The sequence below is a fragment of the Alligator mississippiensis genome, chromosome 2 (genome assembly GCF_030867095.1).
Source record: "Alligator mississippiensis isolate rAllMis1 chromosome 2, rAllMis1, whole genome shotgun sequence".
In the NCBI taxonomy this organism is placed as follows: Eukaryota; Metazoa; Chordata; order Crocodylia; family Alligatoridae; genus Alligator; species Alligator mississippiensis.
The window spans coordinates 272,085,967-272,112,804 of NC_081825.1; the positions used below are offsets into that span (position 1 = coordinate 272,085,967).

At 44.9% G+C, this 26,838-nt stretch overlaps 1 protein-coding gene across 1 annotated transcript in view; it reads right to left on the reverse strand.

The window, feature by feature from the left end:
• EML5 (EMAP like 5) overlaps positions 1–7,586 on the reverse strand; it is a 231,977-nt gene extending 224,391 nt beyond the window's left edge. Inside the window, exon 1 of the mRNA XM_019481686.2 lies at positions 7,336–7,586. Coding sequence (XP_019337231.1) covers positions 7,336–7,532 — 197 coding nt within the window. The 5' untranslated portion in view covers positions 7,533–7,586. The remainder of the gene's footprint in view (positions 1–7,335) is intronic.
• Between the last annotated feature and the right edge of the window lie 19,252 nt (positions 7,587–26,838).

The window sequence follows — 26,838 nt, forward strand, 5'->3', positions numbered from 1 at the left end:
CCTGAGAGAATGTTTCATAGACTCATAGATGCTAGGGTCGGAAGGGACCTCAACAGATCATCAAGTCTGACCACCTACCTAGGGAGGAAAGAGTGCTGGGGTCACATGACCCCAGCCAGATGCCATGTTATGGGAGACCTTATCAAAAGCCTTGCTCAAATCAAAGTATCTCACATCCACTGGTCTCCCTGCATCCACAGAACCAGTCACCTCATCACAGAAGGCAATCAGGCTGGTCAGTGGATCGTATTCCACAAAACCAATTCCAAACAACTGATATTTAAAAAAATCCATATATTTTGGTAAAATCAGATCTAAAACTTGTATATTATCTAATATATATATAACACACGTGTGCTGTTTATGTATTTGTATTTCCTACTGAAATTATTTCAAAACAATAAACTCCAGTTCTTATTATACCAGAGTTTATTGCTCCCGGTCACACCACTTGAAAATGAGCCCAGGACCACAACACTGAGTCAGGTCAGAGCTGCCCCAGCTGGCAGGGGACCCCAGAGCTCAGCCTGCCAGCTTGAGACTGCTCCTGCCTGGTTCAACATGCTTTGGAGGGGCTGCCTGGGGCATGAGGTTGCTTCAGTGAGAGGCTAACCAGCAGGCAGGCACTGAAGCACCCTCATGCCCCAGCCAGCACTGTCAGTGTCTACACATGTGTTGCTGTGTACTGAAAAAGAAAAACTATGCAGCTATGGAGTTTATTAGTTTACTGTAGCCCAATAGGGTCACACATGTAGACATAGATGTCTAGTGTGAAGTTAATTACACGGCTGTATAGTAAATGTTTCATGTAGATGTGTCCACTGAAGATGTTAGTTTAATGTTGGCCCTATCCAACTTGATCTTCTTTCTGATCAAGGATGATGGCTCCAGTTCCATCAGAAATGCATGTGACTGCACTTTTGTTTTTGGGTGCTCTTCTGCATTACAGTTGATATTTTTGGCACATGAAAAATCTATTACTGTATTGAATAAGAACACTCTCAGCTACCACTGGATCTAAGAATAGTTCCATTGACTCCAAACCCTATTTTTTCAAGACTGCCTTCACATATTCTTCCCCAGCATGGTGAAGAGCTACTATATGAATATGGTTTCAGATGCATCATAATCACAACTTTTCTTGCCTCCATGAAAGATTGCTAGGAATGAGCTCCGCTTTGCTTCTTATCATAGTACATAACTGCACAGCATGTAAACACCTGAGCTATAAAATACTTCAGGGACAGGAGGTCTTTGACAGGCATCACACTGCCATGAGTTTCAATACTCAGTCCAAATTTTCAGGTATTCCAGTATCCACATATAAGATCTTAATAATGCATGGCCCACTCTAGATTTGAAGCATGGATCTGCAACCTTTTAAGAGCAGTGGGTCCAATTAACATGACATGTTCTGAAGTAGGCCACTACTGCTTCTGCTGCTGATTGTCACTGACTCCTGGTACTGCTGAATTGTCACCAATGAACTTGCAACCCAGCTGCCATCACCACTTCCCCCACCACTGACATGCCAGCTTTGTGGGCTAAATAAAATCACAAGGCAAGCCGCATACAGCCCATGGGCCATGGGTTGCCAGCCACTGATATAGTAACTGTGATGGTGGCTGGGAGGGAAAAGACAAGGGAAATTCTCACCCAGATCTAGCTCTTCCTTTTTTCCCCCTCCCACCCCCCCCATCAACAAATCATTTCAGAAGTCGATCTTTTTTAAAGTCTATAAACATTTGGTATAAGGTAGCCTGCCATCCAGTGTTGTGAAAGTCATACTTAGATGAACAAAAATGATGCAGAGATTCATGAAGTGATCTGACCTAGTAGTCTGAGAAAAAACTGTGCAGTCTGGGCTGGCTGTTCCTTGAGAGTTATCAAGAAGTTTAAATTTTGAAAATCTCTTCTGAAGAAAGGATCTGGCCTGCATTTTACCCAGGACTGCTCCAATGAGGATTAACCTTTGTGCAGGCTAATGTATGTGTTTTCCCCAGCTTAACAGTCCTAAAGATTGAAAGGGGATTTGCATGCATTGCAACACTCAGAGATCTTGCTGAGAGTAGTTATTTTGATACAGGTAATTCTTGATATCAAAGATATGCAGCAATAACTACAAATACCCAATATAAATTCGTGTCTATGGACAAAATTATCTTTGAACTGATCGTATCTTATCCTCATACAGAATCTCTGGTCCCTGATGCAAGCATATCTGACTATCACTTAAAGTCCTACAGAACCATATATCAAACTTTCTTGGATAAGGAAAAACTGATGCAACCCTACAGCAAACATCTTGAGTGTCAATCTTGTTGAGGTATCTGAGATCCAAGATACGGTCCCAAGGATATTGCTCTCCTTGGGAAAACAGGCAATAATGGAGAGATAATACAACTTTAGCATTCTTATAGAACCTTTCCTGAGAAGGAAATCTATTTTTTTCAAGAAGTCTTGCTCGATGTGGTTACTAAGAAAAGGAAAGATGAGGGAAAGGACAATAAGGTGGGATGGAGCAAAACTAGATGGATTATCTGTCATAGATGAAGTTCAGTTCCCAGTATTTGGAAGCATTCATGTACCAGGTACTGTGGAAAGAAGATAAAGAAGGTCCGAAAAGCCTAGGAGAATTTACCAAAGATGTGGTTAAAAACAAAAACCCTTAGTGTGTTACTTAACTGCACCATAAAATTTGCTATTTGGACACCACTGTTAAGGGCTGTGATTATATGTAGCAACGAAACCTAGTCCTGTATTCTGGGGCCATTTGTGAGTAAAAGTTTAAAAGCCAGTTGAGATTGTCATGGGTACTTCATCCTTTGTTGCCCTGAGACTCCAGGACTTGAAAAAGTCTCCTAGGTCATTAAGACCAGCCATTTGTGCTCATAGACAATTTACCAAAGGAGTCTTCGCAGTCACTACTTCAAACTGTTACAAACAGTCACTACTTCAAACTGTTACAGACACAACACCTGAAATGCCAAGAGCACTCTACTGTATACCATAGGAGAAAGCTGAGGAGATGAGACCAATCCCCTGCTACTGCAAGATTACAACCTGGTTCCAACCCGATTACAACCTCCAGTGGCCACAGTTTTGACCAACTGTTTCTCTTCCTATCAAAAATGTCCAATTTATGCCCCTCAGAGCAGGTAGGCAAGATGCCTTATTGCCCTCCCTTCATCCTTTGGCAGTTCCCAAACTTGGGTTTTATTCAGCCAGCACAGCATTCTTAGAGGCAGGCAGGTCTAAAAAGGGAGCAACACAGATATCAACTCCTGACTTTTCAGCCTAGCCAAAGGTAAGTACCATATTAATTCATGCACCACAGTACCATTTTCCCAAAAATCAGCTGGCTAAAACTTTGGTGCATGGAGGGAAAGCAGAGAAACCATCTCTCAGATTTATTGCTGAATTATCAGTATTTGAAGGTCCACTGCCAACTCCTTCAATCAGACATGGAGAATAACATATCATCATCAGCCAGTGTATCAATGAAACCTGATAGAGGTACTCAACCATGTTAGTAGTCTAAAGTCAGGGAGGGTAGATTTACACCTTATAGACTAACTAAATCAGAGATGCATAGCATAAGTTTTCATAAGCAATGGCTTGCTTCACCAGATGCTGTGAAAGAACCGCAGGAAGCAAAACTGCCAAACAGAAAGCGGTGATTCAAATACAGAGTAGGGAAGGGGGAGGAAAAAGGACAGGCAATGTGGGTAAAAGAAACAGAAACAGAACAGTTTGTTTTTTGGCCACAGCCATTTAAGAGTCATCAAGATACTCTCTGTCATTACAAAGCAGAGAAAAGTATCTTCTTCTTTTTCATACACTTATATTACTCTTACAGGGGTAAGTGCTTCCTCCTCTACTTCTCTTTAGCCATATGAATATGATTTTTAGTATTAAGATAGGGGTACAGATGCCTGAGGGTTGGTTCAGACTCAGTGACTGAGGCATCAATGCTAAATGAAGAACAAATGTCAGGGGAACACTCCCTCATAAAGAGTAGAGTGCAATTCCTAGGAAGAACTCATGTACTACCCTCTCCCACTGGATACGGGCTTGCAAAGCAGTTCTACAGCTCTGGAACAGAAAACAGAAATAGAACAGAAAATAATACTGAAAAAAGTGTACTACACATCACCTGATTTACTGTGTTTATTTCTAGCAAATGACTCTCAGAAAAGATGCAGCAAAAAGATATAATCTGAAAAGGACTGAAAGTCTGAAAATGACTACCAAAATTATTAGGGGCATTGATAACCCTTTTATAAAGAGATTGTTATTGAAGAGATTGGGACTGTTTAGTTTAGAAAAGACACAAATAAGAGACATGATAGAGATATGCAAAATAATGAACGATATCAGAGAAAGTAACTTGAGTGATCCCAATTACCCTCTCATATTACAAAAACAAAAGGATATTCAGTGAAACTGAAAGACATCAAACTGGTGAAAGAAAACATTTTCCTCTCAATGCATAATTAACTCACAAGGTAAAACTGGGGCCAAAGGTTTATCATAATTGAAAATAAGATCAGAGAAGAAGTAAGACTGTAATGAGAACATCTAATTATATTTGAGAATGTTAAATCTGATTTGTGTTTTCTTCTTATTAAGAGAGAAAATCCTGGCCTTGACGGCAAAAGCCAACCACTAGCTGATGGCATTAGACAAAATCTCAACAGACATGTTATTCCATAACTGTCTGTTAATGGACTTCTTGCACCTTCCTCAAGCACCTGGACTGGTCTAGATGTAACATTTGTCTGGACTGGCATGGCAATTTCTATCTTACTGACTGATACTTAATGTAGAATGCCATTCAAGACATGGTCATCTGTGCAGAATAGTACTAGTTACTTGTCACCTTCATAGTATGCAACCTAGTTTTATAATACAACAAAGTTTTGTTGATGTTCATCAGTATAAATTAAGGTTTGATTTGGTTAAATAAATTTAAAAAGTTAAAATTTCAGGCCTTCCTTTTAAAATGAAATCCTGCAAATGCACAGACATGACAATCCTGTATTTCTGAAGAGACTGCAAGTAACAACATCTGAGCATCCAGCAAAAATGTATTCCACCATATCAAAACGCTGGAAAATGTGTGTGAGAGAAAAAGAAAAATGAAACTAAATTATTGTTTTGTAATAGAAGGTACTAAAATTGAAGGCTGTTTTCAAATATGTTTGAAACTTTGTTTAACTGTTTTAGGAGAGTAATATTCAACTTAATATTTCAAGATGCGATAATAAGAGTCAAATACCTTTCAAGAAATAATGTCACTAGCCATCTGAGTTCAGATATGAAGAGTCGTACAGTGATAAAGTTAAACAGTGGTAATTTTTTTTTTTTTTTTTTTTTTACGGAGAAAAGCATCAAAAGATATAATTAAATTTTCAAAAATGCATAATATCATTGGAAACAGACATGTTGCATTTAAATCACAGAAATTTTGGGCTGAAAAGGACCCGAGGAGGTCATCTAGTCTAACCTCTAGCCCAAGACAGGTTCATCCCTAACCAAACTATTCTATGCATGTGTTTATCTAGCCTGTTCTTACAACTACGCAACAACCGTGTTGTACAACTACCAGGCACATTGCTCAAAAAAAATAAAAATAAAAAAATTAAGACATTGTCCCAAAACACCAGGAATGTATGCACATATATCTTCAAATCCATCAATTTTATAAAAATTCCTCTGAACTTTGGTAGGCATACAAAACCCTCTCTCTATAAAATTGAAATGCTTTGATTAATTCATAATCAGATCATCTTAATCGCAGTACATTAAGTGGGAGAATCTCGTCTGTTGGGCCATGGTACCGTAATATCTAAAACAATATCTACTGAAAATTATCAACTCACCAAAGTTTCCCTCTTTGCAGATTTTCTGAGTTTAGTGTTATTTTGAACAGTGGGTGCCCTAAATTTGACCTAAATTTATACACTATGCAACAATTCAGAGACTGACCAAAAATACAGAAAAGAACAACCAACTTCTTTCTCATGACCCAGTCTAACCAATAATTACTAGGAGGCATAATACTTACAGCAGCAAATTGATGGGGATTTCCATGATACAGAATGCTACATCACTGAGAACTATTCAAGGCAGCAAATTTGTGCATGGTAATAATTTTTGCAGGATTGGGTCTTCGATTAGTATGAGCAGAGCTCAAAGGAAACAAAGCTTCTTCATTTCCCACAAAACCCCTTAGTAGGAGATGATGAGAATTCTTAAGAGATGCTTTTCTTTCCAGATGAAAAAGAAAGTGTAGAAAAGACCCAGGAACTATAGCACAGACAGCTCATTCAAAAATATGGTTCAGGACCATTGTACAGTGCACTACAAATCACTACCCAAGCTATTTTTTCTTTTATTTTGGCACCTGAAATAGGAATGAATGTATAGACAGAAAGTTCTGTAAGAGAAGCCAATAGACTTAGTTGGGACTCACTACAAGTTTGAATAAAACCATTTTACTTGAAGATATTAAAGTAAAAACAGAAATATTTGTGGCCATTTTGGTCCGGTTTCCAAGAGCGAATTAAACCTTGAATGAAAATCGGCAGCATCCATTTTCCTCTCCATGTGCAGTGCTAGTTAATACATGGGTCCTGCACAGATAAAAGATCACCAGATACTTCTCACCCCGATAAACAATTAACAGTATAAAGCATGTGCTTACAAAACACACTGGCTGCCACAAATGCCTCCCTAAACAACAACAGGAAGCAAAGGAAAGCAACTTTTAAAATCCCCTCCCCCCCCACCCCAATGATATATAGAGAAATGGGAAGGATTGATGACTCAGGTTCACAATTTCCTTTGCAGCCTTCCAAATCCTGCCTTCCCAATACCACCAGGTTTATTGATCTATTTATCTATCTAAATAACCAGGGTGCAAGAGGTGAGCATGTGCAAGCTGCCCCTAGGAGCGCCTCTGCTCCGCGCCACCAGCTCTGCCTTCCTGTCTCCAACTCCAGGCCCTGAGCCGGGCTGGCAGAGCACGTTTCATGGCTGTACGTGACCTCCCGCCACCCCCACCTCCCTCCTCTGGTCATGGGGGCTTTCAACTGGCTACAGCTGAAAGCTGCCCCAGGGCAGAATGACTTGGGGCGCCTCCGCCTTGCCCATCCCGGGGAGTCCCCGCAGCAGGCAGCCAGCCCCTTCCCCTCCCCGTGGGGGACACACGCCCGTCGCGCCGCGCCGAGCCGGGCCGGGCCGGGCCGGCAGCGCCCGCCGGGGGTTCAGCACCGCGGCGGCGGACAGCGGCCGGGCCGGGCCGGGCCAGGAGGGCAGCGCGGGCCACACCTGATGATGTCGTCCTGGTGGCCCAGGTAGAATTTCTGGCGGTGCTCGCGGGGGCTGTAGACGACGCCGACGCCCGCCACGAAGTAGACGATCTCCTTGGCCGCCGTGTAGTAGAGGTTGTTGCGGCACTGGTGGCCCCGGTAGCCGTACACCCACTCCAGCCGCAAGTGGCAGCTCGGGGCGCTGCGGTCCGCCATGGCCCCGGCCCCTCGCTAATCCCCGCGCGCCGGCATGGATGCCCGCGGCCGCCGCGCGTCCTCCTCCCCCTCACAGAGGGCGCCTCCGCCCGCGCCCGCCTCCGCCTCTCCGCCGCGCGCCGCTAGACATAGCTGCGCGCGCCGCGCCTGCCAACTGCCAGGCATAGCTACCCCCCACCGCGCATGCACCAGCCCGCCGCGCATGCGGACTGGCACTGGCTGAAGGCGCTGCCCTGGCTCTGCCCTTCCCGGCTGACCCCGGGCCGGGGCCGGGGCTCGGGCGGGCTGACAGCTCCCCGGGGGCCGGCCGGCCGCGAGCCCAGGAGCGCGGAGTGCGCGACATGCTGCGGGCACACACGTCCTGCACACACTTCGCGCTTACATAAGGACCACGCGCTCCCCCTCCCCGCTCAGCTGCGGTGAAGCCCGGCGCTGCTGCCCGCGCCCGGGGTGGGAGGCTCTGGCGGAGCCTGCGGGGAGCTGCTGCAGCCTTGTTATGCTGAGGCTGCGCGGCTCTGCCGCCTGTGCTGTGGCTCCCGCCTTCCCTCCACTGCCTGCCCTCTCCCACCCCCGTGCCTCCTCTGTCAGGGGCTGGGGGGCACATCTACCCACGTGAGCTTGCACGAAAGCCGTGCTGATCTTATCCGCAATTCCTCCAACAGGCAAACTCCTACTGTAGCTTTAAAAAACATCAGGGGGTGCCATTGAGTGGGTCAGACCCTAGCCCATCTTGCCCTGTCTCCTGCCTCCCGCAGCGGCAGAGAGCGGATGCTGAAAGGGGGAGGGAGCTGGGCATGACCAGGGTTTTTTCCACTGTTCCTCTCTCACTTGTAGCCCCAGCATTGAAGGTCCAGGAAGCTCAGGTTCAAGGGCTGTGCCCCTCACCCCCTGCTCCATTGCTATCCTGCCCTCGTCCTCCAAGACTCTCCAGTCCCTACTGGGATCGGGCTGAACTGTCAGCTTCCACCACACCTGGGGGCCAGGGGCTCCTCACTTGAATGACTTCCTGGGCCCATCTACACAAGATGTTTACTGCACAGTGGACTTAATAGCTATGCAGTAAATGTTGGGTGTAAAATAATTTACTAAATGTTGAGTGTAAACTAATTTACAGCAGTACATGTGTAGATACCTCAGGGTTGTCAGGCACAAGGGTGCTTCAGTGAGGGGCTGCCTGCCCACTAGCCCAGTGCTGAAGCCCCCTCATGCCTCAGCCAGCCCCCCTGCAGCACATTGGAGCTGGGGGAAGCTGTTCTGGGCTGGCAGGCTGACCCCCAGAGCTCCCTGCCAGCCATGGCTGCTCCAGTTTGGCTCAACGTGATGCAGTCCCAGGCGCACGTGGAAATGGCACCCCCAGAGCGATAAATTCCAGAGCAATATGCTCTGAAATGTATTGCTTGGTATTAATATGCATGTGTAGATGTGCCCACTGTGTGAAAAAGAACTTCTCTGTGTTGGTTTTACTACTAATGCCCAACTCTCATCTCCATTTTCTTCCACAGAACTCGGAGTACTTTGCTGGTCAATATCTTTTTTCATTTTAGAGAGGAAAAACTGAGGCACTCACAGCACATAATATATATTACACAATTAACTGGTGAATCATGCAGTACATTTCAACCAGCCACATGTGAAAAGTTATTATCATGTCAGAAAAATGTTCAGCCAGCTATAAAAAGAACCAACTAGCTACAAACTTAGTGCTTTAAAATGTGTAACAACTTTATAGCTAGTTTCTCTCCAGCCCATAGTAGGGCCCTGAGGCAGAGGAGGTAGCAGCTTTCCTGACTTCACCTATTAGAGTCAGGACCTGAACCTTTGTTTCCTAGTGAATAAAGCGCTGGTCTCAAGCTCTCCAAACTTAATATATATGTATTTGGTTATCTAGACACATAAATGAGTATATTTGCAGTGTCTGGAGTTCAGTACTGTACTTAATTTTTAATAGAGATATTAGTTTGAAAAGTGATACTGCATCCATTAGTTCACTGTTATACCTACCAAAGAATGCATAAGCTCTTTGTGCATTCCTCTAGCATTCATAATTTGTTTGAATGTCCAGTAATAAGTAGTTTTGGTTTCCTTTTTATAAAAAATTATCTTCTTTAACTAATGCTTTCAACCTACAATCACAAAAACATATTTCTTCTCTATTACTTTCTTAGTCACATTGAGGTTAGTTTTTCTACTAAACTGTTTATATTTCAGATGGGTTATTTTACTTTATAGTCTTTTCCCTATGCTAAATATACTTCTTGTTGTTATTCAAATGTGTCTTTCCCCCTGTAAGTTTACTCAGACTTTTTTAAAGTTAATTATTCCACTGCTCCTTTGCATTGGTTTTCAAAGCCTAATTCTTTTTCTGTATCACAACATGGAAAAACATATGCACATAATCGTGCCAACCATCCAATTAGGTTTACTTTAGCATGTTTCCACAGTCTAGAATAATGACAACTAACTTCTTTACCAAGGATTTACCTACATGATTTTCATGACTCCAATATCAGTTGCAGCTTTCAATCCCACACATGAACATCAACACAAAGCACCAGATTGTACCAGAAGCCTAGCTGTCTGCACTGAGACTCATTGCCTCAAACTATGACTCAAAATGAGTGCTGACTAGAGAACAGGCTTTCAATCCCATGACATTTAATAGATAAATAAATAACACCCACACCATTTTCTTAGTTGGTCCCTGGCTGCCATGACAGCCAAGGTAGACTAGAAATCAGTCCACCAAACTGAGGGGCTGGCCAGCAAATTATTGACTAATTCCACTCTGATGTATTAAATGAGCTATTACTCTTTATAAAGTATTAAATCTATATGGCTAATACATTGTCATTTCAGCTTCCTCACCTTCAGTGGTACTTGCGTATGCAGGTCGCCAGCCCCCTTTTATGTATTCAGTTTGTATTCTAGCAATAGCTGAATCAATGCACAAAGTTACAAACAGCTTGGAGCTAACAATGGGAAAACATAACTTGCATGACTTCCTTTGATAGCCCATGTTCAACAAATTGGCTGGGTGAAGTATGCTTCAATAATATTGAACTTGCATGGTGACTGCAAGTTCATTTAATAACTTTTAAATGTTAATTGGTTTAATTATCATCTGATTTAGACATTTGTTCCATGTTTGTGGTGTGTAGATCAAAAAGCAAATATAAAAGTAGAGGCTTTATCATCTATTGGAAATGATATTGATATCCATGTTTAAACTCTAAAAAGTAAATATAAAAATACACATTTAAATACAGTTTTATTATACTTCTTGCTGCTGAACATGTAGTCAGTGGAATGCTGATTTAAATACAGGAGTTAGGTGGTCAGCCATGTTTGTCTGAAGTCAGGTAGAAAGGTAGGGTAGGGTAGGGTGGGATTTTAGAGACTAACTTGTTCAGAGAAGCATGAATTTTCATAGGCAACAGTTCATGCATCAAATACAGGAGACAAAATCCTAGACACATGAAAGTCAACAGTAGGTTTGATATTGACTTCAAAAGGGCAAGGATTTCACTCACTGTCATCTCTAAGTGTGTATTTGGAACAAAAGAACATTTTACTGTTTAAAAATAAAATAGTTACAAAATATTCCGTTTTCATAACTTTCCTATTGAACATTAAAAACAGGCCTCTTTTTATAGATGTATTTATCAACTGCATTTAACTGTATTATGTACTTTTAGTGGATAAATTGAAAACTTTTCTAATAAGCTGATAGACATAATGTGTCTGCAGTAATTTCTACTAATATTCAGTCAGATAGATCAATTAGGATGACATTAAAAAATAAATTAATATTTTTAAAGATACCATGGTCATGTAAACATGCACCTGAGGATATCTATTTTCATGAAGGCAGTTAAGAACAAGCAGAAATAACAGTGCATAAAATTCAATGTTAATTAAACATATAGAATCAAACAAGTATCTACGCATTTTGCTAAATACAGGAATTGAATAATATCATATTTTCCCACATACAACATTCACCATTTCCCCAAAAACCAGCTGCTGGAAAGTTGACTGTGTATTATATGCAACAAATATGTTAAGAACAGGTTCTGCTGCCTACAGGTGAGACAAAAGGTAAAATCTACAGGGATCCAAAAGCAGCAGAACAATGAACAGGCTTGGCTCCCTACGTGCTCCTACTCACTTACTACAAGGAAACATCTTTTTTCTTTGTCTTGCCATTCAAAAAATATATTCCATGGCATGTTATATGTGAGAAAATACAGTGGTTCACATACAATCAGAAATATATTGTTCTTTTATCAGCGAGAATAGAATTTTAAAAAATATATGTATTACACTTTCCACTTGTCACATTGGTGGGCCTCACGTCCGGTACCACCCTTCGTCCGGTAGCCCCTCCCCCTCGTCCCACCTGCCATGACTTGGATGTTATAAGTGATTCGAAGGAGGGGCTCAGTGGAGATCTTCTGCCAGAGGGGCTTGCCCGACGTGGGGGGGGTACTCACGGTTGGGTCCTCAGATGTTCCACGGGGCTTCGCCACCCCTACACCCCGTCCACTCGCCAACCGGTCACCTGTCGATGGGGATGGTCGTCCGCCACTACTTGCAGCCCTTCTTATTGACAGGCCTTCCCGAGACCAACAGTCGTCTTCAGGCAGCCTGGCTCAGCCTCTGCCTGACCCGGCCGCTAGCTCAGGTCATTTCTTTTCTTCTCTCCCCTGTTCTCAGAAATAATACTCCTCAGGAATGGGGGAACTTCCCGAGTCGCTGCTTTGGTCCCGACAACCCCTGGGGATCACTCCTCCTGCCACCACCAGGGTTTCCGGCTCTCGCCTTAGCTGCTGGGCTGATGCCCAGTTGCCTGCCTGAGGCTCTGGCTTTGGGGAAGCCGCAGCGGCAACAACGTGCTGCATGCCTCCTCTCCCCTCCTCTGGCTTCCCCCTTCCCGCGGGGTTTGATGGAGTTTTTAAACTCCCCGCAGCAGCCGCTGCGGCTGCCGCGATTGGCTCCACTCTTCCCCTTATCAGGAACAGCTGTTTAAACAGCCGGCGTAGTGCCGGCTCGCGTGGCTGTAATGGCAGCTGCGGCTGCTGCCGCGATCCTGGCGCCGACGCCGCTCCCAGAGGTAAGTATCTTGGCCCTGGATTTTCTTGAAGGGGTGTTGCTGCCCCCCAATCCTGCCTGTCTTCCGCCTGCGTCCTTGATGGCGATGGGCCGCCGTCACAGACCTCCCCCTTCAAGTCGCCTTGTGGCGTCTGCGTAGTGTGTCATGCCCCCCTTCTGCCTAGGTTCTCCGCGCCATGGCAGTGGTCCGGTTCTCCGAACTGGTCAGGGTCTTCCCATCTGGATAGGAAATCAGCAACAAAATTATCCGTGCCCGGACGGTGTACCACGGTGAACTTAAAAGGTTGCAACGCCAGTGCCCAGGGGGTAATTCTGGCGTTTGTACTTTGCTTCCTCGTTAGCCACTGTAACGGAGCATGATCGGTTATCACCAGAAATTCCCTCCCCAGGAGATAGTACTGGAAATACTCTACGGCCCATTGTATGGCCAGGCACTCCCTTTCTACGGTAGCATACCTTGTCTCGGTGTGACTAAGCTTTCGACTCACAAAAGCAATTGGGCGTTTGCCTTCCTTCCCATTCTGTAACAACACGGCTCCCAAAGCCCGTCCCGAGGCGTCCGTCTGCAAGATAAAGGGAGTGTTAAAATCTGGGGTATGCATTATGACATCTTGGCACATTGCCTCCTTCAGGCGGTGGAAGCTGTCTCTCATTCCTCAGTTCCATATTAATCGTGCCAAGGAGACTCTGGCCAACACGTCCGTAAGGGGTGCCGCCATTCTCACGAAGTGCGGTATAAACCGGCGGTAATAGTTGACGAGCCCCAAGAAGGAACGTAACTGTTTACGAGTCCGGGGCTCCAGAAACTGCCTTATGGTCCTGACTTTATCGGACAAGGGGCGTATTGTTCCCTGTCCTACCCGGAACCCTAAATAGGCCGTTTCCCTCTCTGCCAACTTGCACTTCTTAGGGTTAGCTGTTAAACCTGCCGTTTGGAGTTCTCCTAGGACCGCCCTCAGGGCCTCGAGATGCTGCTCCCAGCTAGAGGTGAATATAATGATGTCGTCTATGTATGCTGCAGCATAAGCTGCATGGGGAGCTAGTAGCGTCTCCATTAACCTTTGGAAGGTGGCGGCCGCTCCATTAAGGCCAAAGGGCATTCTCACAAATTCAAACAGGCCCCAAGGAGTTCCAAATGCCATCTTGGCGCAATCGGCGGGCCTCAACGGGATCTGCCAGTAGCCCTTAGCCAGATTGAGGGTGGATATGTACCGAGCCTCTCCAATTCTCTCGATGAGGTGGCTCACGTAGGCCATTGGGAAGGCGTTGAATGTTGTCAAGGCATTCAATTTCCTAAAATCTATGCACAACCTGAGGGAGCCATCGGGCTTGGCTACCGGCACAATGGGGCTACGCCAGGGGCTACGAGAGGGCAGCATAATCCCCTGCTCTTGCATTTTTAAGACTTCCTGCCGTACCTCCTGCTGCCATTGCTGGGGTATCGGTCTCCATCTCTCTCTTACCAACGTACCGGGTGGCGTTCTTATTTCGTGCTGGATATTCGCCATCCTCCCTGGGTTCTCCTGGAACACCTTGTGGAACTCCTCGATTAAGGCTAATAATCCCTGTCGCTGGCGATTATCTAACTCGTCACTCAAGTGGACGGCCTCCTCCGGGATGGTACGTCCTAACGCTGGGCAAAGGGGTCCTAGATCCCCCTCACCTGCCTTCTCTTGGGCCATCCATGCTTGAGGGGTCTTCTACTCCTTTAACCGATTTACATGGTAGACCTGCTGCTCCCGGCGGTGACCCGGTTTACGGACCTCGTAGTCCACTGGCCCCACTTGCCTACTGACGGTGAATGGCCCTTGCCACAACACCAGCTGCTTACTGGAAGTGGTCGGTATCGAGACCAAGACTTGGTCTCCGGGTTGAAAGGTGCGGGGCCTCGCCCTCCTGTTGTAGTGGGTCTCCTGCCGTTCTTGGGCCTCCCTCACGTTATGTCGTGCAATCCGTTGGACCTTCTGAATATGATCCTGCAGGTCCCGGTGGTACTCTTCCGCGGAGACCCCCAACCCCATCGGTCGTTCCCACTCTTCACAGACTACCTGCAGCAAGCCTCTAGGGCTGTGGCCATACACTAATTGGAATGGTGAATAGTGGGTTGATTCCTGGGGAGCGTCCCGCAGGGCGAACAGTAGAGGTGTCAGCAGGGTATCCCACCGTTGGGGATCTTCCTGTGCACAACGCCTCAGCGACCATTTGATGGTACCGTTTAGCCTTTCCACCAGGCCATTGGTCTGGGGATGGTAAACCGATGTTCTTAGTTGTGTGATGCCCAGGGTCTTGCAAAGGGCTTTCATCACCCCTGACATAAAGTTAGTTCCTTGATCAGTCAGTATTTCTTGTGGAATGCCCACCCATGCTATCCATTTAAGAAGCTCCTCAGCTACTTTTGGGGCTGTAATGGAGTGCAGCGGGACCGCTTCCAGGAATCGGGTGGCGTAATCCACCAAGACCAATATGTACTGATAGCCATTGTGCGACTTCGGAAGAGGACCTATTACGTCCAAGGCGACCCTGGAAAACGGTGTCTCAATTATTGGCATGGGTCTCAGGGGTGCCTTAGGCGGCCCCCACTCTTGAGCCTTCTGACATTCCGGGCATAAGGCTCCCCACCGATCCACATCCTTGCGTAGGTGTGGCAAAAAAAACTCTTGGGCCAATCTAGCCCAGGTTTTGGTGCGCCCCAGGTGACCCCCTAGTGGCGAGGCATGGGTCAGCCTCCAAACAAGGTGAAGTAGGGGAGACGGGACCACCAATTGCCTCCCTTTCAATTTGCCTCCCTCTTCCCGCTGTACCCGATATAACAACCCGCCTATTACCTCGAAGGCCTCCTGTCTCCGAGATGTTCCCTCTCCGGGGTCACTGGTCCTCAGCCGCTGGAGCTCCTGGTCCTCCCATTGAGCTTGTCGATATTGTGCCGCGCTCACCAGGGATTCCACACTAATGCCTTCCCCGCCTTCCTGACGGGAAGGCTCCGAGTTTTCCGCTGCCCATCCGTCCCTTCTTTTAATTCGCCTCCTCTCCTCCTCCGTGGCTTGCACCCGTTCTAACACCCTGGAGAAAGGTTCCCATTCGCGGCCCAGGATCATCTCACAGGCTAGGGTGGGAGCCAAGCCCACTCCTAATTTGCCTCAGAACTCCATCACCCTAACAGGTACGTAACAGCAGTGGAGTTGCATTTCCCCGCCTAAAACGCAGGTCATATGAATGATCCCTGCCTCTCTTTTTTTCCCCAGCGGGGCTAGGTCTGCCCGAAGCAGGGACTGAGAGCATCCTGTGTCTAACATTGCTCGCACTGCTCGACCGCCTACCCAGGCTGTGACCATGGGACGGTTCCACCCTTCTTCTGGGTTGGTGAACCCCACACTACAATCCATGGGTTCCCCCGTGCTCTTCTCCCTGACCTTCTCTTTTGTCGGCAGGAATGCTACAGGACCACGGCTTAGCTCACTCAGCCCCTTTCCGCAGTCCCGGGAGATATGTCCCGTGCGTCCACATTTATAACAAACTACCTCCTTCGGGGCAATCTTCCTAGGGGCTGCCCAGCTTTCTGCCTCGCCCCCCGAGCCTTCTCTCGAGACCCGGAAGCCTCGTCCACTCCCTTTCTCCTTCTCTGAGTTCGAAAAGGCCTCTGCTAGGCGCAAGGCCTCCTCAGTGGATCGCGGTTGATGCCTCCGCACCCACCTCTGGGTGTCTTCCTCTAAGTCCCAGAGGAACTGTTCCAGTAAGATCTGATCTGGGTGTTGCTGCCCCCCAATCCTGCCTGTCCTCCGCCTGCGTCCTTGACGGCGATGGGCCACCGTCACACCACTAAAAAATTATTAAGTTACTACAGTATAATTTTCATCATTAACATTTTGGATTTTATTGATTCTTGTAGTAATAAATAGCAGTAAAATATGGCTGATAGTCATGACTCAGTTTCCTCTACCATTTATTTTTTAGATTATTATATACAAACTAGTTAATTGCCTGTCAAGAATGACCGGGGGGGGGGGGCAGGAGGGAGGGGGCTGGGAGTGCCGCAACCTAACGCCCCATGTTGCTGCTGTTCTGCCTCTTGCAGGGATTGGAGTTCTCCATGCTTGGAGAACTCTGATTGGCTGTTTCCAACAGCCAATCAGAGTGCAAATAAAGTGTTACAGACAAAAAGACTTAGGCTTAGGCTTTTATAATATTAGAATAGATCTTTGAAATGTATTTCTGAAGTTGAGGAGTGTGGTTTAAAAAAAATCAGTTGTATTCTTGAGAATTATTCTGCTAACGTATATATATTTTTTTTAATTACAATTGAATGTTATGAACACTAGAACATAAGAGTGATGTTGTAGCCATAATGGTTCAGCAGTTATGTCAGATGCAAGGATTTCTTAGGATGAAATCTTTTGTTGGACCAACTATGTAGCTGGGATGAAGTTAGACAAGATTTTGAATAAAAGGCATTCTTCATCAGGGCTCTCATCACAGGAAGCCAGGCACATCACTGTTTAATCCTTGGGTCTTAGTGTCCAGCCAGCTTGTGAGTTTTGGTTCCCAAGTTCACCTTTTAAAAGTGTTAGGTAGATTTCCCTTGAGCATGAATATGTTCCTGACCATGTTCAAAAATAGAAAGTAAAAAGCATACTCCTGCACATGGTGCTACTATTCATCACTGACTGCACACAGACTAATCAGTTTTTAATAATGGACCACAATATGAAACAGTGCATATTTCATGGCCACATCCAGATGAATGTATCCATGCAGTATGTGGCCTTGCAGACCCATCTGCAGTGCCACACACTGCACATTTGCACAATCATGTGTTCTCTGCACTGCTAGCTTGCAGTGCAAGGGGGGAGGGGGTTGACCCAGGTAAAAAAAAAAATAAACCCACAAAAAAAAGCCAGGTGGTGCACATAGTGGCAGCTTGCACTGCCCAAAACCAGAGCCTGGTTGGTTGGAGCCACACTCCTGCTCCTGGCAGGTTCCCAGCTGCAAGAGCATCATGGCTGGAGCTCCCAGGACCCCAAGTAAGGTTGCTGGAGCCAGCATCTCCTCCCCTATACCACTGTGTTTGCCCCAGCCTCCCCATCCCCACTGGGGGTAACCTGCCACATGCCAGAGCATGCATGGCACAGGCATTCCCTGAGGACAAGTAGCAGCAGCACAAGGTGTGCTGCTGCTTCTTGTCCCAGGGAAAACAAACATTCACGCTCTTGTGGATGTGGCCCATATGTTTATATTAGCTGATGCAACCATTTACTCAAAAAAAGAAATCATGCCTATAGATAAAACAGGATGGGTACAGGCATGAGCCGCTTTTCATAAAAAAATATTTTTGCTTACTTCTTAATTAGCCATTATCTCTCATAATTTGCAACTTCTAAAACCAAGAGATGAGGAAAGCTGAGAGGCATCAAATTCTAATATCTATCCAAATTTGTAACTTAGTACCTAGGACGAGGAAGATGCAGGAAGATATACCCTCAATATTAGTTTTTGCAACCAATAGGAAATCAAAAGGAATTTAATATTACAACTGACCCCTGCCCTGACCCCACTGAGTCCATACACCTGTAACCTCTTCTGCAGGTAGTAACCAAAAGCTCCTACCTCAGTACCAACCCTCCCAATCTTCTTCAGCTCTCACTGTTCAAATCCTAAAGCTCCTCTTGCATCAGTCTTCTCATCTTCTTCATACATTTACAGAGGCTCTGCTACCAGTATCAATCCTTTCTTATTCCTCCTTGTCAGGCATGACTCAGCCTGGCATGTAATCCCCTTTAATCACAGTTCAAAGACTCTGACCTCTTCAGCCATTGGCTTGGCTACAGGCCTGGTGTTTTTGCAACAGTATCAGCACCTTCCTCTTGTCTATGCAAGTGCTTGGATGGAAATAACTGATGTCCAATGAATCACTAAGGGTATCCAAAATAACTCAATCAAAGCACTCAAGCCAGGGCCAAAACCCACATGAAATCTAGATACCTGCTTTTGGTCAAAGACATCTGTAGTTTTTTTGCAAAAAAAGAGCCTGGATCTTGGACATAATTCAAGTAATCATATCATGTTTTGTGCATATTCAGGTTAAAAAAAAATCAGCTGATTGTCTTGATATGTCCAACTTTGAGAAGAAACTCAAGTTTAATACACACCACTTATTTAGATTAGACTTAAAAACCAGCTTTCTCCCTTTAAGTTAAAACCATGCATGCTCACAGAATTCACCATTACTGCCACATAGATATCAATTGCCAGCTATCAGCTTTAACAGACATGGGACAATTCCCATCCCTGCCCTCCCTTTAAAAAACCCCAAACCTCAAGTTAATAAAGGTGGTTGGAGGTGCTGTCCATGGTGCTGATTAAAATACCTCATTTTAAGAAAACACAGTTATGGTAAACATGCAAATCTAAACACATTATATTATATATTGTTCTATGACAGGCTTGTCCAACATATGGCCAGTGGGCTGCCATGCGGCCCACCAAGGCATTTTCTGTGATCCACGGTGCTGCGACAGGAAATGAAGATAAACACAGTTTACTTTCGTTCCTGCCCCTTGTCCCTCCCCCAGCCCCTCAGCAGCTTCCTAATGGCTGCTGAAAGACTGGAGAAGGGACAAGGTTCTCACACGCACTGCATCAGCTTGATGTTGCTGACACAGTGCATGTGGGAAGAGAAGCGCAGACCTGGCCCGCCTCCTCCCATCCCCAGCACCACATGGGGAAGCCACCGCTTACCGGCCCGAGCAACTCGCCACTCCCCACCCGCAGGCAAGAGGCAGCCCGACTTGGCTGCCCAGCCCTGTGTCACTGGCGGAGGTGGAGGCAGAGTGGCGTGGGCAGGTGCCTCCTCCAGCTGGGCTGTTGGCATTGGCCGAGCCACATGGGGTGGCCCTGGGCTCGGGCAGAGCCTGCACTCGCTGCACCCTGAGGTGCTGCCCGGCCCCAGCCCTGGCTCCGGCTCCCTCCAGCCTGGTGTGGTGATACAGACCCACAGAGGCAGCATGGCAGCTGGGCTCACCCTCATCGTCTGCCTCTGCCGCCTCCTGCCCGGCCGGGGCACTGCAGGTAGGGTCAGGCCAGGGCCAGGGCCGGGGTTGGGGCAGGAAGACGGCGCCTCTCCCGGGGCCAGGCCAGTGACTGTGGTCTTCCTGCACCTATGTGTATGTGGGAGGTCCCTACCTTTCACAGGGGAGACTCTTTGCTGGTTTTGGTTGCAAAAGGGAAAATGGGGGCAGAGCAGTTATAGTGTCTTGCTGCATTTGAGAGAGGCAAGTGTAAGTCCTGCTTTGTACTTGTGCTAGAAGCTGCCTCCTTTTTGCCCCCAGCTGTATTTGGGAACTGAGTCATTGATTCTGGGCAGTCCAAGGTGATCCAACATAATGCCACATGGCTCCCTGTGCACTTTTCAGAAAGAAGCTTGTGTGCCCTAACCTTGCTGTCCCTCTGTGCTAGTAGGGAAACTTGTGTCTCCTGCGTGACCACACAAGTGTTTGGTATTATTTCTTTGTTGTTTTTTATATTTTTTTTAGTTTGGATTTTAAACCACATTTCCAGACCCACTTCATTGTCACTTCTGCAACTGAATTGGTGTCAAAGGTCACATGACATCACTTCCTGATGTGATACCACTTCCTATGAGGTCTTTGAATATGGCTCGCCGACCCACTGGGTGATAAAAAGTTCGTGATCCGGCCCCACATTCAAAAAGGTTGGACACCCCTGTTCTATGATATCATAATGAAAATTACATTATTTTACACTACAATAATGCAAGTGTAATTCTAGATCTAAATGAATTCACATGACTATGACACTGTTCACCCAAAGCAGAGTTAAAACAGTATTATTTTACAGTTATAGTAATCACACTTGCAGCATATTTTTTGTATTGTTAAATGGGACAAGGCTTAAAGAAGTGATTTCTTAAAACAGTGTTTCTTGAAACAGCTAATTCCAAAGCAGAGGAGGGATTATTAAATCCAAAGTAATACACAGTAGTTGGTTCAAGTAGTAATTATATATAAAGAGAGGGGAGCCACTAAGTAACAGCTAAAACATTAATTTCAACATCCTCAGAGACATATAAGGCCTTAAACCAGTGCAGTGGCACAACATTAAGGAATGAGATTTAGTAAAATTAAAGAAAGTGTTCAGAAAGTTCCTGACATAAGAAAAAAAATTAAAATGTTAACAATCTGGAACAAAAGCCAACTATTACCATTACTACATAGTTTAAACATACCAAAAGATCACAAAAGACACATGTATTCCTGGATTAATACAAGAAAAGCAGCAGGAAGGTAAGAAATAAGACAGTATATCTCAATGGCAAAATTTAAAATGCTCTTTGTTCCAAAGAACTGTCTCTCAGAAAGCCAACCCTAATAAAGCCAAATAGCTTATATTATAGCAGCCAAGATCAGGAAAATTTAAAGATTTAACATGGAATTTCGAGATCACATAGCCACAATATAAGAACTACATTTTAAAAAAATCTTCAACTATCAGAAGCAGGAAGCATGTAAAAAAATTCCATAGGTTTGAATATCAAGGAGTAAAGGGAATAATTTAGAAGAATAAAGGAATTGCATACAAACTAAATACTGTCACTGGTTGAGATATCTTTATGAAGCAGTGGAGGAACCAACGATAAACTAAGGAGCAAACATCACCAATACCTTTGGTATAAGCCCAAGAGTTCTGAAGCTGTACAATGAAGCAGCTACCCATTCAGTAAGTATCATTCATTCTGTGCAGTGGAAAACAGTGTTAATGTAGTTATCCTAATGCATGAACAACCAACATGGACTAAATAAAGGTTGCACATAGCTTTAAAAATGGTATTTATTTATTTATACATGTAGTTATAATTACTCAGTTGAAATAAAATATTTATATATATTATTTATATTTTTATATACATACACACACACACACACACACACACACATATATATAAACATAGCTATATAAGTATTTACAACATGTATAAATATTATATACCTTATAGGCAGACAAGGTTCTTTGGGTAAATGACCTGCATTTTGCATATTGACTTCTATTCCACCCAGGAGAACACAAAACACCAGCAGACTCTCCCCATGCCTGAAGAAGGGTGTTTGTGCCTGACAGCTTGCAAAGAACAATTTATATACACACATATATACATATAAATGTATAGGTGTTACTCAAATTGCCAATTGCTCAAATCACGAGCAAGGCTTTATAAAGGGGGGTAAGGCAAGGTGCTGCGTTTATTGATCACATGACTTAGACATAGAGGCTTGGGCACACCGTTCATACAAACACACACAAATCATCATACACATCATTACACACAGGCATACACATACACAAAACAACCATTTCATCCACACATACCCCAGATATAGTTACCAGCAATAGTTGCTGAATATCAGCCCAGGGTGGCCAACCCGGGCTCATTGAGTAGATGATGATGATCTGAAGATAGCAGATTTGAAAATAACAGCTGGAGGGGGGTGAATAGATGCATCTGTGCTCCTTTGAAAATGCCAAATTGGGTGAGCCTTTTTCTCTACTACTGTTTCAAAGTGTTTTTTATAGGGATAGGCATCCTTTGTTTCAGTGCTTTGGGGGTTTTCCATACCCAGCTTCTGTTTTTGCAGTTGTTCTTCTTTTGTCTTCAGCTTATCTTAGCCTTGGAGTGTTTTTGCTGCCCATCTGGCAGCATGGGTGCATTTCTTCTCATTATCTTCTTTGTGCCCTAGGCCTAAAAGGGATTCTTCAGCCATTTATTAATGAGTTTACTGACTGGTAACTTACATTTGGTGCCTTTGTTACCAGATTTGCCCATCACTTTGGGGTGTGCTCATTTATTAGGGATATGTTTCTAGGGTCTTTGTAATTCTATCAATGTGCTGCTTGTGTTACTTGTATTTCTATACGGAGCTGTATCTCTCCCTTCTGCAAGTCCTGACCCCCAATGGAGATATCTTGCAGCACTCAGTTTCAATGGGGCTGGGTTCCTCCAGTCACCAAATCAGTCATACACACACAAACACACACAGATTAATGTGACACGCCTGATCTGGCCAGGCTGATCAGCATGGACAGGCTGACACCCTCATATGCCAGGAATCAGTTCATCAGAGCAACAATAAACTACAGTCAGACACAAGCACACAGGTAAATGGAATACCTCTGAATCCAGCTGGGTGTCCAGCTGACACACTCATGGGCCAGCATTCAGTTCATAAGGGCACGTCTGAGCCAAACTAGGTCAATCAGCCTGTACAAGCGGATCCCCTTATGTGTTTCAAACTCAGCATGTCCCAGTCTTTAGCCTCTTGATGAGCAGAACCCACAGAATTTCTGGGCTTCAAAGGGACCTTTGGCTTAGGTAAAAGAAGCATTGCTGCAGAGCAAGTGGGGAAGGAAAAGTAAAGAAGGAAAAACACACCCAGTTACTATCAGTTTGACTATAAATGTTATTTATTGCTGAGTATATGAAATGTATAATGGTACTAGTAATAATAGACATACAAAGGAAAACACACACAATTACAATATTTGTGCTTTATAAATCCAGACTAGAATTGGTCTGATAAATGCTGAGCTGGGTGTGTGTAAATGTGTGTTGATTAGCATTTGAAGCACAGATTCCCCATCATGCAGTGCTCTCCTGCTTCTCTGATCCCAGAATTCACTGTGGTCTTTGCTTCATGCTGTCTGTTCTCCATCTCCCATGTAAATGAATTGTCATCTGGTTCCATCTCGGATGCAAATGAGACTTAGGGTAGTTGTTTCACTCTTGTCACCCTTATCTGGAGGGCTTCAGGTGTGTCTCCCACTGTATCTTCATTGTCTTTCATAATCACTTCTTGTTCAGGTAGAGGAGGGGGGAAAATTCTTTATGAGTCAGACAGGCTGTGTCCTGTGTCAGGGTTCCCCAAGAACATGGAGTTGAGAGGTAACACCTTGTTGCTTACATAAACAGTTAAATCTTCTTCTTCCATCTCTATGCCATTCTCTCACCATTCACCCTTTTACACACACACATACATAAAGGCTATGCAGAGTTCATTCACTTATGTCAAGCTGAAGGATACAAAATGGAGTTTTGACTTTGCTTACAGGACAAGACTAACATGGTTACATTTCACTACTATTACACTCTATATTAACATCAGCTACATTAGTTCAGTTCATGCTACATAGGAATATATTCAGACAGGATTCTTTGGGTAAAATAGTTGGAAAAATTCTTATATATATGTAAATTCTTATATATATGTTAAAAATTCTTAACACACACATATATATATGTTTATGTCCTCAGTACTGTCTCTTCTATTTTATCTCAATGTATAAAGTAGTGTTTAGAAGAAATTTTATATCCTCAGTCTGAGAGGATCCAGACATTTTATTAAAAGTACTAATATCCTTCCAAGGAACTTCTCTTCCACTGTATTAAAGATAACAGAAATCTTATTGTTAATCATTATTGTTAACATTCACTAAAAGGTACCCTCTGAATCCCTAATAATATGCAGTTAGTATCATACTTCAGATTCCTAACCATTTGCTGCCAACCTGGCCTGTTGTTTCATTTTGTCCATAGTCACTCAGTCATGGTGTTACAATGTGCAAGCACAAATACAATTGTCATGCATACAGTCTGTATTTAAACAGCCTATATTTCACTTGCAGTGATATATGTACCACAGTACTCTGCCTAGGTTATTTAGGGAATCTGTTGCAAGTGCTATCAGTTCATACTCCATATGCCATTAAAAACAGTTTTAAGTGAAAACCACAAAGAGAGGCTGATTAAACCCCATCCTTTTTTTCTATCTATAGTCCTACAGTGGAAATCTGATTTTAAACTCTCAGAATGAATTGATTTGGACCTGTCAGCTCAGCTAAATATAGAACTCAATTTATTCTAAATTCTACTTATGAGACTGCTACCTTTGGCTCCATTGATCTGAAATGACAGAGCAGGACATTACTTGCATACAATTCTAAAGTTATTTCCCCTGCTTTTCGGATAGTTGTCTGGTCAGCTCAGAAACAGTGTTGATTTTTTTTAAAACTTACAACCCATTGATGTACCTTATTACATTTAAAAGATCAAAATGAAATCTTTTTTCATATTAATCAGCAGAAACCAGAGTTTTCAAATATGGCCAAATAGATTTCTAAAATGTCTGAGAGAGCATTAGGGAGAGAATACAAATCTCCTGGATTTCAGGCAAGTCCTGTAAGCTACAAAACATTTTTCTTCCTGCAGGTTCAATTATTTCACACCCTCCCATTTCTGCAGCAAGTGAGATAGGTGTCATATAAACAAAAAACCTCACTTGTTTACATTGCCAGATTCACCAGTCAGGTGGCATGTTAAAAGGGTGGGAAAAGTAATGAGTAATTATGTAACTGAGAATGTATTAACCCAGAGTCAGGGACAAATCCAGAGAGGGTGCAGCAGTATGATTGCACCCCCCACCCCACCCCGGCCTTTGGTTGTGAAGCACTTGAGCTCTTAATGTGGGGTGTGGATGCAGCCCTTGCTTTCATGAAACTTTGGAGCTGAGAGGTGAGTGCTGCCACCACCTCTTGTCCCCTCATTTTCCCTGCTGCTGAATTCAACCAGGATGGGGAAGGACAGAAAAGCATTCAGTCCTGAATTCAGCAGGGTTCTGAAGCAGGGGTACTTAACCCCTGGCCCACAGGCCAAATGTGGCCCATGGAGCCTTGGAATCTGGCCTGCAGGTCTCCCCGTGGGTCAGGAAATTTGCAGCCAGGGAGCAGTGGCCGTGCTGCCACCCCTCCCCGCTGCCAAAATCCCAAGCCCGGTGAGGCAGATCAAAGCTGAGTCACAATGCTCCCCACAAATGGCCACATTGGGCCTGGGCCACTTCCCCTTCCCTCCATGCAGCAAGGCTATGCCTCCTTCCCCAGGGCAGTTGGTTTGGGGCCAGTCCACACCCCCTTTCCTCCCCTCAACAGGGCTGGGCTACATCCCTTTCTCCTGGCCCAACCAAGCTGGGGCTGCGGCATGCCCCTTCCTCCCATGGGGTCGGGCTACATCTCCCACCCTCACAGGACTGGATCAGAGCTGAGTCACATCTGCCCCTTCCCCAGGCCAAGGTTGGGGCCAGGCTGCCACCCTCCAGCCTCTGCACAGCTGAATGGGGTTTTGCTGTGCCTGCCTGGGGAACTGGATTGGATCTATTGGCTGGATCCAGACTGCAGAGGGATCAGGCACTGCCCATCTTGCTCACCAGACGAAAAGGTTGAGTACCACTGCTCTGAAGCCATGTGAGAACAGACTCTGACCAGACCCCACCCTGATCAGCTGGTGAGCTCAGAGCTCACTGCTCATGCACGGGATAGCCACAGAAAGAGAGAGAGAGAGAGAGAGAGTGGCGGTGGGTGTGATACCCTGCTTGTACCGTTCCTGAATCCTCTACTGTCTAGAGTTGAGGTTGCATAGGCAAATTCCACAGGCTCAGACTTCACATGCTTTGCAACCCTCCTTTTAATGTCGCCTTTTGTATGACATTTCCTAGGTTTTCCTTTAAAAATTAGAAACTTTCTAGAAACTCTAATAGGCTTTTCATGTATCATTAGGATTGTATTAATTCACAGTCTTCAGGTACATCACAGCATAGACTTGTGTACACTTTTCATTTGAAACAAAGGAATAACTGGTATAAGTAGTAGGTATTTATTATCTCCATGGTCTAATCTATATGAAAGAATTAAACATGCATTGCCAGGGATTATATAATAAATTGTTAGACAACAACAGAATGCTGGGAATAGGGATTCTTGACTTTCTGAAGAACATTCAAGATAGCAATAGGATTTCATAGATTTCATAGGTTTCATAGACATTAGGGCTGGAAGGGACATTGGAAGATCATCGAGTCCAGCCCCCTGCCCAAAGGGCAGGAAGTCAGCTGGGGTCATAGGATCCCAACAAGATAAGCATCCAGTTTGCTCTTGAAGGTGTTCAATGTAGGCGCTTGAACCACCTCCGGTGGCAGGCTGTTCCAGACCTTGGGGGCTCAGACAGCAAAGAAATTCTTCCTTATGTCCAACCTGAAATGGTCTTGTAGTAGTCTATGATCATTCGACCTAGTCGTCATCCCTTGGGGCGCTCTGGTGAACAAACGTTCCCCAAGATACTGGTGGTCACCCCTGATAAACT